General features: G+C 45.8%; 1 protein-coding gene across 1 annotated transcript in view; it reads right to left on the reverse strand.

The window, feature by feature from the left end:
- Positions 1–15,481, reverse strand: part of LOC120032979 (rab11 family-interacting protein 4A-like) — a 31,822-nt gene extending 16,341 nt beyond the window's left edge. The window contains exon 1 of the mRNA XM_038979256.1: positions 15,081–15,481. Coding sequence (XP_038835184.1) covers positions 15,081–15,161 — 81 coding nt within the window. The 5' untranslated portion in view covers positions 15,162–15,481. The remainder of the gene's footprint in view (positions 1–15,080) is intronic.
- Positions 15,482–16,800: the final 1,319 nt, after the last annotated feature.

Genomic DNA, 16,800 nt, shown 5'->3' on the forward strand with positions numbered 1-16,800 from the left:
GAGCCATATATCAGACCAATATTGGCCTTTTCTAGTTTATCGACTATCTGCTCTACATAGCAAAGCTGCTGCTATGCCAGCCGCCACTCACTGCCTGAGCACTGCACAATGCAGAGGAATGTCTAGCTGGGAAAATTAGCAGCAGCAAGCAGTAAGCTTTCTCCAACAGAAACAGCAGTAAGCATTCTCCAACAGAAAGGTTCAGTATTGAGAAATGGATGAATTGACACAGTGACCAAAATCCAACTCCTGTTGCAAATATTAGTTTAGTTCATTTACTAATAATAAGGCTTCTGTCGATGTGCCTCGACATGCATGTAATAAGCTAAGTAGATAGCTATGTGACCTTTTAGCAAATATTACGAAAACTAACCATTTCATCTGTGGTGTTATCTAGCTAGCTATATTAGCTACGATGCTAGCTAGCTGGCTAGATAAACAAGGTGCTAAGATATCAGATAGGAGCTAATAGCCAGAGCTGGTTATCATTTTGAACATGCACCCTTTTCAGCAAAGAGCCATATCTGACTTGCGGAGTAACGCTTTGATCACACCGACAGTGTTTTGCATTTTGGTACACCAGAATTACATTCATTTCCAATGAAACGCTGCGTTTGCCTTGCAGCATTGCTTTGCAGTGCGTTCAGTGTGATGCATACATTGGATTTATCGAACGTATGCGTCAAACTGTATGCATAAACGGCTTGACAAAAATGGTAGCAGAAGGTGAATGTTGAACTTTTGTTGCATGCATATCCAGCTGATTATGCCTGCTATTTTGCACATTCACTCTATGTGTTCGAAGCGTAACGTTAGCTATTTACAGGTGTGCTGATCTGACCAGCCGCAATCGAGTGATGCTTCAACGCAAATGTTGTTGATCAGTATGCTAATATAAATCCCAAATGGAAGACAAACAGATTATCATCTGTAGCACCATAGACTCCACTGATCAGCCTACACAAGCTCAATAACTCAATGCATGCACACAATCCTATTGAATATGCATTCACCGGTATTGTGAGTAGGCCAATGCCTTCTTAATGTGCCCAGTTTATCAAGAGATTTACCATTTGAATACAATTATTACCATTGTGCTGTTATGTAGTTAGATTGGTAAAAACAAATTCAAATGTATTGTTTGACTTTAAAATTGATGCATTACTGCTGTCTCTGGGACATTTTGTCAAAAACAATTTAAAATGTAATGATATTGAATATCGGTCTAAAATATCGGCCATCGGCCTCCTTGACTCCAAAAATATCGGCCCTAAAAAATCTGTATCAATTGTTCTCTATAATAGAGGAACATGACTTTATTTCTACATTCCTGAGAAGTAGGAGGGAGGGAGAGAGAGAGAAAGAGAGAGGGGGAGAGAACGAGAGGGGGAGAGGGAGATAGAGAGAGAGGTACAGAGGGCAGCCCAATAACACACATGTATATCATCCCACACTGAGCATTAGAGGCTAATAAAGGCATAATTCTCTCTCTCTCTTCCTGTTGGGCTCCCGAGTGGCGCAGCCGTCTAAGGCACTGCATCTCAGTGCAAGAGGTGTTCCTGGTTCAAATCCAGGTTGCATCACATCCGGCCTTGATTGGGAGTCCCATAGGGTGGCGCCCAATTGGTCCAGGTTTGGTCGGGTTAGGCCGTCATTGTAAATAAGAATTTGTTCTTAACTGACTTGCCTAGTTAAATAAAGGTTATACTGAATTCCTAACATCACTAGAGCTCTGTTGGAGCCTGTCTGCCTCCCAGAACACACACACGTACACACTCACTATCTGGAAAGCGCACACACATCTTTGTGCAGACTACAGGACAACACAAATAATACTGTCAGCCTTATTAACATTGATAGCATTAAACACTGACAGATACATTCTTAGGCTTTCAGTAAAGGTCAAAACATGTTGGTTGAACAGTGATCAGTGAGCACAAAACCTAAAACACAAGTGCTCAAACAAGGTCGTAAGTGAAACACTGAAGGAATTTCAATTAGGCTAGTGGAACTCGTCACTGTGAGAAGACCCAAGAGGTCACGTATGGTATTGAGGTGGGGGGGTTAAAGATCATGAGACACTTGTCATTCATTCAGTGTAGCTCCAACAGCTCTGATCCAGTCTAGATTAGAGGAACCTTACTTTATCTCTACATGCCTGAGAAGTAGGAGGGAGAGAGAGTGAGAGAGATGAGAAAGAGTGAGAGAGACAAGAAAGAGGGAGGTACAGAGGGCAGCCCAATTACACACAGGTACATCCCACACAGCATTAGACAGCTTTAGAGGATAGTAAAGGCAATATCACTCAAGGGCTCTCACCTCTAACTGATCTCTCTCTCTCTCTCAATACTGGTTGAACTGCTAACGGACGAAAACTCAGGGCTGGAAGCCAAAAGCACTATTCCTAAATTCACTAAAGCGCTGTAGGAGCCTGTCTGCCTCCCAGAACACACACCCAACCCTTGATCGCACATACACACATAAACACACAAACACACACACACGCCCTTCGATCGCATACACACACACACACACACACATGCACACAATCTGTAGGCACACACACACACACACTGTCTGTAGGATTAAGCGACAGCAGCAGGGACCCTGAGGCAGGGAGGGCCAGGGGCAATACAAGGATAAAGAGCCTGTTTAGTATTCCATAGAGGACCAGGAGGGGGTCTTCACATCTCCATGCCCCAAGGAATGCCACCCAGCATGGGGTAGAGGCAATAAACTAGGCCCCATCACACCTCTCGGGATGGAAATATTACACTGCAAGAAAAAAGTAGCAGTAGTGGAGGCAGAGTGAATAGTGTAAATTCCTTACAGGAAACGCACAAAGAAAAACACAGTAGGAAGAATTGGTACGATTTTAGGTGAATGGTGTTGATTAACCCGACTTGACACCTGTTGCTGAAGAACTATTTGGGCGTGAGGAAGCCGTTTTGCATAGCCAGTGTGTACAGCATAGGATCTAGTTAAAGTACAGTTCAGTATGCAGACGTTGAGCAACTTCCAAAGGTCTTCTCCCTCAAGACATGAGACTCAGACAGGGCCTCCATTAAGTCTGAATTAAAGTTCAGTTGAGGGCAGATGGACGGACAGAAAGACAGACAAACAAAATGAAGACACACACACACCCCTTCTGCACACACGCACTCACACACACATATACTCTCACTCACTCACTCACTCACTCACTCACTCACTCACTCACTCACACAAACACACACACACACACACACACACACACACACACACACACACACACACACACACACACACACACACACACACACACACACACACACACACACACACACACACACACACACACAGCCAGACAGCCAGACAGCATCACCCCAGCCCTGGTAGTCCAGTACAATAGAGACTGGGACAGTTTGGTCAGGGTGGGTGAATGCCTTTATGCCAGTAAGCAGTTGGTAGCTTAGGTCAGAAGAGACAGGGTAGAGAAGGATGGGGTAGTGGTTTGTTTTGGATGGGGTTCAGCTGGCACTCCTCCAGTCACTCCTTAGCCTTTCTGACAACAGTGAGAACAGGGTGATCAACGGGAGGGGCCGAGGGGGTGGAGTGTGTGTGTGTGTGTACAGTGTGTGTATGGAGACCGGCTTCTCTACCGGATCCTTACACAACAAACTACTCCTGAAAAGCCTGCCGACCATAACAGCTGAATACCTAGGCTACCTCGGGCTAACACATCACTGTGTTCCCTAAAGTGCACCAGGATGCTGTCAGAGCCATATATACAGTCTGTGGGGGTTGCCAAATGACCTCACAGCAGCCAGTGGGTGTTACCTGAATGCCAGAGGGTGTTGCACTCTGCTTTAATGATGCCATGTGCCATGTTAGTACAAGATTTATGAGCATCAGAGAGGGTACAGTTGATCACCACCTCCCAGGATATGCCCATTCTTGCTCTTCTCTAACATTGATAGCTCTGGATCACTTACTGGAGTTCTCTGTCTCTCTCTAACTCTCTCCCTCTTTCTCTCTATAACTCTCCCTCTCGCTCTATCTGGTTTCCCATTCAAGATCAAGTGAGAGATGGGAAGCCACCAAAAACCTGAGAGACCAAGACCCAGGGGCTCTGGCCTGATTTCCTGATATCCAGGCCAACACCCATTCCTCCCTCTCTCTCCTCCTCTTCCGCATCCACACATCCCAGGTGACGTCAGGGGCTGGAGGGTGTGAGGAGATGTAGAGGGAATGAGGTGATGGAGTGGAAAAAGGCTTTTCTATTCCCTAACTATGTCCTAATGCCACCTATTAAGTTGTGTTGGCATGTGTGTGTGCGTACGTGTGTGTGGGTAAGCACGTGTGTGTTTGTGTGTGTGCAGAAGTGTGTGCGTGTGGGAAGCGGGCAGGTCAAGGAAGGGCAATACCAGCTTCTCTACCTGATCCTCGCGCAACAAACAAACTGATCCTGGAAAGCCTGGCGGCCATAACAACTGAATATCTAGGTTACGTCTCAAATGGCACCTTGTTCCCTATGTAGTACACTATATGGGAGTCATTTGGCACATATCCCTAGGATACTTACAGTACACATCTCTATGTTCTTGTTGTGTTCCCAAAAGTGCACCAGGAAGCTGTCAGAGCCTTATATACAGATGTCTGTGGAGGTTGCCAAATGGGCCAAATGGCCGCAGAGCAGCCACTGGGTGTTGCCTGAATGCCAGAGGGGGTTGCACTCTTCGTTATGATGCCATGTTAGCACAGGCTTTATGAGCTGGGGGTAGTGTACACTTGATCACCGCTATTCTCTCTCTCTCTCTCTCTCTCTCTCTCTCTCTCTCTCTCTCTCTCTCTCTCTCTCTCTCTCTCTCTCTCTCTCTCTCTCTCTCTCTCTCTCTCTCTCTCTCTCTCTCTCTCTCTCTCTCTCTCTCTCTCTCTCTCTCTCTCTCTCTCTCTCTCTCTCTCTCTCTCTCTCTCTCTCTCTCTCTCTCTCTCTCTCTCTCTCTCTCTCTCTCATACAATCAAAGATTAGGTGGGAGATGGGAAGCCCCCAACCACCTGAGAGAGACCCAAGTCCCAGGGGTTCTGGCCTGGTTTCCTTATATCCAGGCCATCACTCATTCCACCCTCTCCCTCTCTCTCTCTTCCTCCACTTCCACACATCCCAGGTGAGATCAGGGTCTGGAAGGTGTGAAGAGAGGGAGAGGGGAGAGGTGATGGAGTAGAAGAAGGCTTTTCTATTGCCAAAGAGTCCTTGGTATGCCACCAGGCTGTTAGTCAAATCAAATAAAAGTTTATTAGTCACATGCGCCGAATACAACAGGTATAGGTAGACCTTACAGTGAAATGCTTACTTACGAGCCCCTAACCAACAATGCCGTTAAAAAAAAAAATACGGATAAAAGTAACAAGTAATTAAAGAGCAGCAGTGAAGTGTGCATGTTTGTGTGCATACGCATATGTGACTCGTTTCAGGAAGCTAGGTGTATGTCGCGGGTCACTACTTCACAGGAGAGCCATTTGAACTTAAACGTAAATGTTTTGGCAGAAATGCCTTCTGGAACATGTGAACGTTCATGTGCCTTAATAACAAACTTGTATTCCATCTGTAAATACAAATAAAATGGTTAAATTACGAGCCTAGTTGGTTTAGCCACAGAAAAAGCAAGCAACCTTCCCACTAGCCATGACTGGCTGAGATAATGAGTGGGCTGGACACGCCGAGAGATGAGTTTGGATTGGTCTGCCATGTAGCTCACGTCTGTCTATTTGAGCTGGTCAGTATGTGTAGGTAATCCTGTCTAACGCTGCTTTAAAAATATATATATCGCTTAGTAGAACTGCATAAGTGTTGCTCTCCACTTTCTGGAGGACCGAGTTTTGAAATCAGTGGAATTAGAGTATGATAGCTAAGGAGATGGACACCTGTCTCCGGATTACATTTTCAAACTTAGGGCATCCGTGACAGGGAGAGGCGTCCATCCATGATGTATACAGGTAAGATAGTCTAGCTAGCTACATTTTCAGATATTACATGTTTCTAATTTTGACAGAAGGTCGTTTTCATTTCAAGTTAAAGTGTACTGTTAACTAGCTAGCTAACGTTAGCTGGCTGCCTCGCTAGCTAACGTTACGTGTATGATCTTGTTATTCGTATCTCAGAGCCATTTGCTTTGCTAGTTATAGCCTAATGTTAGCTAGCTAGATGTCTTAACAAAAGACTCCACTATGCAAGTAACCATTTCAATAGAATGTCACTAAGACAACTGTTGATAGACTTAGCTGCAAAATTCGCTCTGGCTATCTACTCCGATTTCAGAGCACTCTCGTCTGAGTTTGCCAGAACACAGAATAACTGACGAATTTACGAAAGCTCAACACCCATTGCATATTGCCGGTGTCAGTAAACGTTGGCATTTTTATTTATTTTTTGCCAGCAGCACAGTTGCTGTCACCAACGCTCTGGATAACGTAAAAAACAGCCTAACCAGCTCTGATAGGGTGAGTAAAATGGTCAGTGAACTGTTCTCTCGTTTGTGTCTGGAAGTAGCTAGCAAGCTAGCCAACGTTAGACAGTTAGTTTGGGTGCTTGATTGCTGTTGTTAGGACAGTACGCTCGGATCAACCCTTAAAGAGATGGGTGGGGCTAAAGCTTAAGAGGGTGTGAATGATGCTGAATGGGTGTAGACAAAGAAGAGCTCTCCAGTAGATACCAAAACATTCAAAGGCCATTTTCTCAAAAGTGAGAAACAAGTCCCATTGTTCCTCAAATGCAGTGTATGTAATACCATGTTGTAGCTCTGTGTCTCTGCTTTTGTTCAATGTAAAAAAAAAAAAACCCAGATAGTCTACCATCTCTCCTCTCCTCTCTCCCATATCTCCTCTCCTCTATCCCATCTCTCCTCTCTCTCCCATTTCTACTCTCCTCTCTCATTTCTCCTCACACCCTCAGTCATCGGCTGACCCAGCCTGCCGGACGTCTTTATTAGGCTCATCATGGCCTGCTCACTCAGTGGAGAGAGAAAAGCCCAGCAGTAAAATCACTGTTATTGATGCTCTGCTACACACAGTAGAGTAGAGCGGCTCCAGCTCTGGGCCATGCAATGCTGTTTTTGTGTCTAAAGACTAAAGAGAGGATGATTCAGAAGGACGCATCTCAATAGTCTAAGCTGTCTTCCTGTCCTCGTCTCCTCGCCTTCATCTACACTACAGCCATGGAAGCAATTATATTTCAATGGATCATATCAATAGTCTAAAGATGTCTTCCTCTCCTCATCCCCTTTTCTTTATCTACACTAATATAAAAACACTAGAGGCTCCTACAGACGTGGAGATTGTGTGTCACAGGGACAATAGGTACTAAAGTGGGGTCAGTGTCAGTTGCTGTCATATTGCAGGTAGAGGAGAATGAGAGTTACTGAGAGATGATTGCCAGGTGGGTGATAGCACTGCACAAAAAGAGAGAAGGAGAAATGGCTCCACATCGGTGGTGCAAGCACTGAGTTCCAATATAAAGTGCTTTGGACAGCAGAGAAGCGCTAGATACAGTCATACCAAATCATTACTATTAAACAGAAGATGCTCCTGCAGACATTGGGTTTGTGGGCTGCAGTCTGAGAGAGAGAGAGCGAGAGAACAGCACGGATCTCTGAGAGGAGGATCAGTAGAGCCATCTATTATTCACATCCAGCGCACTAGAGGAGAGGACGTGAGAGAGGGAAAAGAGGGAGAGAGAAAGGAAGAGGAGAGAAAGAAAGGAACTGCTCCTCCCCTCCAGTCACACACCCACTGAGGGAGAACAGAGTGGAGAGATCACAGAGCTGGACAGAGAGGGATGAGAGAAAGAGGGAGGGAGAGTCAGAGAGAAGGGGGGAGAAACTGAGATAGAGGCATGAGGCATGACACCAGCTTCACCAGCCATGGGATTGACAGAAACTTAGAGGGAGGAAGGGAAATAGGGTGTCAGTCTAATGACCGTGGGATGTTAAACCTACACTGTGTGGTAATATGGTGTGTCATACCATAGCTCTTGGGTTATGCTGTGGGTGGTATCGGGCATGGTGAAATGCAAAACAAAAAACATACATCATTCATTTGTTATGGCTTCTAGTTTGAACAATAAAGTTGCTGGGCAGACACACTTGCTGGAGCACCTTAACAACAATTTCCACTAAGCAACAAGCATCTACAGTGCATGTACAAGGTGTGTTTGTGATATTCAACAGTATATCTCTAAAACATTACGGAATCCATCTCAACTAACTTAATGTATGATATTAGTTCCTGTACTAATATCAGTTCATCAGTTACGCGAGAGCATTAGCATCCACATATTCTTAGCACAGTCAAATTATAGTCATGCAAATACATGCAAATACTTCTATGCTATATCGAACATGTTGTCACACGAACCTCCAGTTTTTCTTGGAAAAACACTGATGACTATAGTTTGGTCGCGTCAGCAAGTTGATGTTAGTGGGAAAATTACATTTACATTTTAAAGCACCATCTGTTCAGAGTATGGCGAGATAACATGAATATATTAATACACATATGGGATGAATCTAGACTAGATTCATCTGGCTCAAACAGACTTGGGCAGATGTAGCGACTACTTTCACACATGATATCCCACTGGGCCCACACAATGAAATTATGTTGAACCAATGTGGAGAAAGAAAGAAAGAAATAGAGAGAGAGAAGGGGGAAAAACTGAGATAGAGTGGGAGGATGAAAGATGAAAAATTACAATTGAGGCATGAGGCTTGACACCAGCTTCACCAACCATGGGAATGACTAAGACTCACGATTCCCTAAGTTCCATCTGGCCAACAGAAACTTAGAGGGCGGGAGGGGAATCTGAAGACAAGTTTCCTGTCGTGTTGACGCTCCTCTTACTACAGTATGACTATGGTGTAATTGTAATAACTATAGAGTACTGTGTAATATGGATGCCATACTAGCTCTTGGGTAATGTTTGGTGTTTGGTATTGGACATGGTGAAACGCAAAAACACAAAACACTCATCATACATTTGTTATGGGTTCTAGTTTGAACAATAAAGGTTGCTAGGGATAGTCTAAGTTGCTGGAGCACATTATGCACAATTGAGAGCATCCTGTCTGGTACGGAAACTGCACCGCCCGCAACCGCAGGGCTCTCCAGAGGGTGGTGCGGTCTGCCCAACGTACTGCCTACCCTCAAGGACACCTACAGCACCCGATGTCACAGGAAGGCCAAAAAGATCATCAAGGACATCAACCACCCGAGCCACGGCCTGTTCACCCTGGGATCATCCAGAAGGCGAGGTCAGTACAGGTGCATGAAAGCTGGGATCAAGAGACTGAAAAATAGCTTCTATCTCAAGGCCATCAGACTGTTAAATAGCCATCACTAGCCGGCTACCACCCGGTTACTCAACCCTGCACCTTAGAGGCTACTGCCCTATATACATAGACATGGTCCCAGGTCTAAGTTCGTTTTAAGTGGAGAGACAAAACTGTTCCTACGACTCTAATGAATAAAATGGACTACTCCCTCTCTGATCCCATGTGGTGCTGAAGGTCAATAACATTTGAGTGCTGGACATGTCATTGATCTGCAGCCCAGGGCCAGTAGGCAATCATCTGGATGACCATGCAGTTCACACTACTATTGACTGAGGAAGAAGGAAGAGGATGGAAGATGGTTTAAGAAACTGATTCATCATGACTAAACAGTGAGCGTGATGCAGGCCAACATCTCACCATAACAACAAGGTATATATGCTATACTATACTATACCTAAGGCATAAGGACAAGTTTTCCACTGGCAATGTTTCCACTCTCTCTTCTCCTTCTACTTAGCCTAAGAGAACGAGACAGAAAGCCTGTGTCCGTCTATTCTTTCCCATGCGTCGTAATACCTCCTTTCAACTTCCGCATGGGAAATCTGAAAGGATAATTTAGCTATACCATGTATTCTAGCCTGGATCCTATCATTTTCCCACCATCTGCATCTCTCCCTCCCGCTGTCCAGAGATGGGAAATATTCAGATAGTCTGGATTATTATTCCCTGGATTAAAGTCTGGATGATCTTTTATGGATATTGGGTATGTTGGAGAGATGAGAGACGGAGAGAGTGAGAGCGAGAGAAAGCGATCGAGAGAAAGAGAGTGAGAGAGAGCAGCAGGTATGAGCAGCCACCGACTGGGACAGACATTGATTGGCGAAATTCAAAAGAAGAGGCTTTGATTTTGTGTGTGTCAGCAGAAACAGGAGTGGGGGAGAGAGAGAGAGAGACCAAGAGGGAGGAAAAGAAAGATAGACTGGGAGAGTGAGAGAAAGAAGGAAAGAGAGAGAGAGGCATACTGTGGCTTTGCTGGTGTTTCTCTGACTGTGCTTGCGAAGATAAGAACCAAATCCAATCTCATACTGTTGACGCAATGCATAGCGCTTTTCAGTCTCTTTATCTCTGTCTTACACTCTAACTCAGCAGCCGGCATTCGATTCAAGTGCTCTCTCCAACACAATGGTGTCTACCTGTGCAGTCACTAAACAATATGGCTTTTTAAGTCTCTTTTACTGTCCTTTACCAGTAGGCCTATGTGTTAACTGTTTAGTCAGTATGTTTCCTTCTCTGAGTACAGCTGAGGTTATTTCCAGTGTTTCCTATGTGTGTGTTTTGGATCTTTATGATTCAAACTCTTGCAGCAATGGAGAGACTCTCAGCCCACACAGTCACAGACGGAGTAAAAAAAACCTGAGAGTCAAAAGAGAACAGGAACTGATGACTCATAATCCAGCAGCATTCTGTGAAGTAAGCACTAGAAGTCTCTATAAGCACCTCAGGTTTCGGCCACTGAGACACACACACACAGACACAAACAGAAATGCACGAGGCACGTGCTGACACAAACTATAGACACACACACACACAAACACAAACAATTAGAAATGGACACACACCCTCATACACACAACCTCATAACTGACAGCTGCTCCTGTATACTTGTTCTAGGACACCTGTACAGTAGTAGGTCCTCAAGTCTCTCTGTGGACTCAGCTTCTCCAAACCACCATTCATTATGTGCCATTGATCTGTCACGTTTTCATGGTGTGTGTTTCAAACAAACGCACGCTTTCTCTTCGACGATAGGAAGGACCCATTTCACACACCCACCCCAGAGTGTTTCCCACCCACCCCAGAGTGTTTCCCACCCACCCCAGAGTGTTTCCCACCCACCCCAGAGTGTTTCCCACACACCCCAGAGTGTTTCCCATCCACCCCAGAGTGTTTCCCACCCACCCCAGAGTGTTTCCCACCCACCCCAGAGTGTTTCCCATCCACCCCAGAGTGTTTCCCACCCACCCCAGAGTGTTTCCCACCCACCCCAGAGTGTTTCCCACCCACCCCAGAGTGTTTCCCACCCACCCCAGAGTGTTTCCCATCCACCCCAGAGTGTTTCCCACCCACCCCAGAGTGTTTCCCATCCACCCCAGAGTGTTTCCCACCCACCCCAGAGTGTTTCCCACCCACCCCAGAGTGTTTCCCACCCACCCCAGAGTGTTTCCCGTCCACCCCAGAGTGTTTCCCACCCACCCCAGAGTGTTTCCCACCCACCCCAGAGTGTTTCCCACCCACCCCAGAGTGTTTCCCGTCCACCCCAGAGTGTTTCCCGTCCACCCCAGAGTGTTTCCCACCCCCCCCAGAGTGTTTCCCACCCACCCCAGAGTGTTTCCCACCCACCCCAGAGTGTTTCCCGTCCTGTGTTTTCCAGAGTGTCCCTGTATCAACCCAATTGGCTGTATTGGGTTTCCCAGTAAAACATGTTCTCCATTCCTTTGTCTTGGAGAACATTCCTAGTAACCTAATCAGCTACTTGTTCCCTGAAGAGCCAGGTGGGAACAAACATGTGTTTGTGTCTCTGTGCCACGCGGGCTGGACGGCCCTGTGGTGACATTTCCCTCAGCTGTTTTTTCTTTCCTCAAGGCAGGACTAGGATTGGGCTGGGAGGGTGAGATTTCAAGTTTTATACTGGGGAGTTTCAGGGGTTATGTTGAGTAGGGTATGTGTATGTGTATGTGTATGTGTGTGTGTTTTTGTGTGTTTTGTGTGTGTGTGTGTGTGTGTGTGTGTGTGTGTGTGTGTGTGTGTGTGTGTGCTTGCGTGCGTGCGTGCGTGTCAGATAGATAAAAGGTATCCTTGGTGAGGGGGAATGGGTGTTAAGACGCTCGCAGAGGAATCAGTCCGGTCATCCTGACTATCTGAAAGAGTATTTCAGGAACGCATACTCAAGACAGATAAAGAGAGGGTAAGAGAGCCAATGTAGTCTGTGTAATATTCCCTAGTATCGGTATCAGTGCCCTAGGAGTCATATTACAGTGTCATCAACATGCTGGCCATCCATTTGTCCTCATGGTGTTAAACCTGTTGCCATTGAGCAACAAGTGTTGAGCAACTGGGCCCTGGTCATGTTCAAACGAACCAGTTAGAGCCAGCTGTTTCATATCAAAACAAAACCAACCCCAACTACCAGAATAAAGCCCTGATATAGACGCCACTATGGAGGCCATATCAGGGTTCAGAAAATCCGTGCTAAAAATGCCCTTGGAATGGAGAGTGGAAAGTGATACAGAGGTGCCATGTCTTTAATATAATATGACTTTGGTGCCATGAACTTCAGATAATAAAGTCCATTGTTTTTCTGTGGAGAGAGTGTGTTACCTTCTGTCAGTATTGGCTAGTTCTCCATACTATCCAGACTCTCCTCTACATCTAAGGGAAGTGTGGCTTACATCATTGAATAGTATTTAATAGGACAGCACTAACACACAGCAGGTATCCCTGACCCAGCCCCTCTCAGCTCCCTTCTGTCAGCCTGGTAACACATTCAACTCTCAGCCGTTAGGACGACCCCCACCAGTAGACACACATACGGACACAAAAACGCATGCAAGCACACACACATACACACATTAACTGTTTAAAGTTCAAGAGGAATTATTGTTTTGAGTGGATTATAGACCATTCATCCTGGGTCAGTGTCTATAATGACTGTGACTATAATCTATACTGATCAAAAATGTAAACTCAACATGCAACAATTTCAAAGACTTTACTGAGTTACAGTTCATATAAGGAAATCAGTCAATTGGAATACATTTATTAGACACTAATCTATGGATTTCACATGACTGGGAATACAGATATGCATCTGTTGGTCACCGATACCTAAATAAAAGGTAGGAGTGTCGATCAGAAAACCAGTCAGTATCTGGTGTGACCACCATTTGCCTCATGCAGCACGACACATCTCCTTTGTATAGAGTTGATCAGGCTGTTGATTGTGGCCTGTGGAATGTTGTCCCACTCCTCTTCAATGGCTGTGTAAAGTTGCTGGATATTGGCAGGAACTGGAACCCGCTGTCGTACACGTTGATCCAGAGCATCCCAAACATGCTCAATGGGTGACATGTCTGGTGAGTATGCAAGCCATGGAAGAACTGGGACATTTTCACCTTCCAGGAATTGTGTATACAGATCCTTGCGACAAGTGGCCGTGCATTATCATGCTGAAACATGAGGTGATGGCAGCGGATGAATGGCATGACAATGGGCTTCAGGATCTCGTCACGGTATCTTTGTGCATTCAAATTGCCATCGATTAAATGCAATTGTGTTTATTGTCTGTAGCTTATGCATACCCATACCATAACCCTACTGCCACCATGGGGCAATCTGTTCACAATGTTGACTCGCCCACACATGGTCTACGGTTGGACTTACTGCCAAATTCTCTAAAGACGACGTTGGAGGCGGCTTATGGTAGAGAACATTTAATTCTCTGGCAACAGCTCTGGTGGACATTCCTGCAGTCAGCATGCCAATTGCACACTCCCTCAACTTGAGATGATTTGATTTGATTTGACATCTGTGGTATTGTGTTGTGTGACAAAACTGCACATTTTAGAGTGGCCTTTAATTGTCCCCAGCACAGCTTCTTGATATGAAACACCTGTCAGGTGGATGAATTATCTTGGCAAAGGAGAAATGCTCACTAACAGGGAGGTAAACCAATTTGTTCACAACATTTGGGAGAAATAAGCTTTTTGTGCATATGGAACATTTCTGGGATCTTTTATTTCAGCTCTTGAAACATGGGACCAACACTTTACATGTTGTGTTTATATTTTTGTTTAGTGTAGTTATTCCTACCCAGATCAAAATACAGTATTAGACAGGTAGATCTGGTTTGGACCAAAACAATATAGCTTAGGCCTATCAGCTATCAGAAGAAGAGGACACATCTCATTACATAATGTTTTGTTACAGAACATGATTCGTCTTATTCAAACAGATACGGCTAGCCATGTCACATGTCACTGTGAGAGAAACTAGCTACCGTATGATAAACAGACACCTTTCCTCTTTTCTGTGGAACTGAGACCATAATTACAACATGTCGGTAATTATATTGACAACGTCACAGGTACTGATCAAGGAAACTCAAACATTGTGAAACCCTATCACCCATTCCGACAGTTTGAATGTAGACTTATTTTTTTGACACATTGTTGTGTGGGATAAACTTCTCCTTTCTCACTGAACCATAGGCTAAGTTACACAGCCGGAATGGACAACATTAAGCCTCTGCCCATACTGTACACTAAAAACCCACAATGTTTAAGTCTCTCTCTCTCTCTCTCTCTCTCTCTCTCTCTCTGTACAGCCGGTGGCTGGGTGCTGTCTCGGTTCACCCCTCCTCTGATTGTAATGGGATTAATTGAAATCCGGGGCTGGCTGGTCAGAGAGAGAGAGATGAATGGTGATTAATTGTATTTTGTTAAGAGAGATAGACGGTAGCCTACAGACTGTCAGTGGAAGAAAGAAAGTGAGAGAGAGAAAGGGTCAAACGCAGACACACACACAAAACACACTCTCCGTCACTCACACACCCCACTGGAACAATGGACTTTGAGCTCTGGTGCTGAACTCTCCACCCCACCAACCCTCCCTGATCCCCCAACCCCTAACCTCCGCCCCAGATCCTTCTCTCTTATCCTTCTACCCCTCTGTCTCCCTACCCCCGTCCCGTAGCAAAGAGGCTCTGTCTCTTACCCCATCCATTATTTGAGGGGAGCCATGGTGGTCCCCCTGGCCCAACACTCCACCGGCCAAGCCCTCATCTGCAGAAGTCATCCAACTCGCCCCTCAAACCAAGGGCTAAGTCCTCTGCCTTTCGTCTTACACACACAGGTGAAGCCAGGTCAGTACAGAAAGTGCCAGGGGTTTAGATAGTCCAAATGGTAGTCTTTTGAATCAGTGTCGTCCAGAAAAAGAGGGAGAGAAAAGGAGGAGGAGAGAGTGCTCTTTCAGAGCCTCTAAAACTGTGCTGGCTGGTTTAGCTCCTCTGTGAGAGCACGACTCACACACACTGCAACTACCTCACTCTCTCACACACATGCAGAGATGCAGCAACTCTCTCACACACACTCATTTGGTTGTTCGCTCTCCGGCTGGCTCACATTCACACAGAGGGAGCTCAGTTCTGGCAACAGTTGTTGAGATTAGGCCACTCCCCCCTCCTCCCTGGGTTGTTGCTGGGCAACTGGCTTCAGCTGGGCTGGCCCCGAGAGAGAGTCACATTGCTGCAAACTCTCTCTTGGCCGCCGCCCCCTCAAGCTGCATTTGCATATCAAGCCCTGCCTCTCTTCCATAGAACAGAGCGGCTTTACGAGAGGGGGGAAGTGACATGCTATCTCCACTCAAACAGTCTCATCCAATGACACGGCACATTTATCTACAGGTTCAAAACCTGAAAAGTGGAGTGATGGAGTTCTTCTGTGTGGGTTTGAGGATTTGAGAGAGTGTCAGGTGTCCCAATCAGGTGTATAAAAAGTTGTTTGCATATTTGAGCTTCTGTGTGGGTATATGAGAGAGAGAGCGAGAGAGAGAGAGAGAGATGAGGGGAAGAGTGAATGGCGAGAAATTCTATTTCAGACCGAGGGAGATAGACGGTAGGCTACAGACTGTCAGTGGAAGAAAGAGCAAAAGAAACTAACGTCTGAAAAAGACAGAGTGACCGAAAGAGAGTGAGAGAGAGAAAGGGTCAAATGCAGACACACACACAAAACACACACACTCTCCGTCACTCACACCCCCCCTGGAACAATGGACTTTGAGATCTGGTGATGAACTCTCAGAGAGGTGCGGGGAGGGGGGGGGGGCAGCCTTAATTGACGTCCACGTCATTGGCGCTCGGGGAGCAGTTGCTGTCTCTGTTATGTCTCAGTGATGTCCTACTTTCCTCAAGAGGAGCTGTTTCCCATACAGGACAGTCGTAAACAAGGTACTCTCCTGTCAACCAACCTGATCACTCAATACACCTTGTCCCTCTGTACCGTGCCAACCTAGTTTCTTTGTGACAAACTTGCTCCAAACAATGGTGACCGTGCCTGGCGTGCCAAGCCAAACCCTGCAGCATTTTAGGGTGGAGAACACTTCTCTTCTCTCTGTCTCCTCCTCTATTTATTTCTCCCTCTATCACCTCTTCCTCTCTCTCACCTTCTCTCTTTTTGTTTCTCAGCTTACTCCATCTCTCACTCTCCCTCTACTTCTCAGCTTCTACCTCTCCCTTTCTTCCTGACATCCTCTCATCATATCTGCTTTTTTGCTCCCTTTGTCTTTTTGACTCAGACTGTCTCCTTGGGTAACTGACATATGTATCAGATCCTCACCTCACAGACACTAGATCACCAAGTGCTTGACATGTATATATGGAGAGAGTGGGAAGAGGGATGAAGGGAAGGGGTGAGAGAAGGAGGGATAGAGAGGGTGA

Source organism: Salvelinus namaycush, chromosome 39 (assembly GCF_016432855.1).
Source record: "Salvelinus namaycush isolate Seneca chromosome 39, SaNama_1.0, whole genome shotgun sequence".
Taxonomy (NCBI): domain Eukaryota; kingdom Metazoa; phylum Chordata; class Actinopteri; order Salmoniformes; family Salmonidae; genus Salvelinus; species Salvelinus namaycush.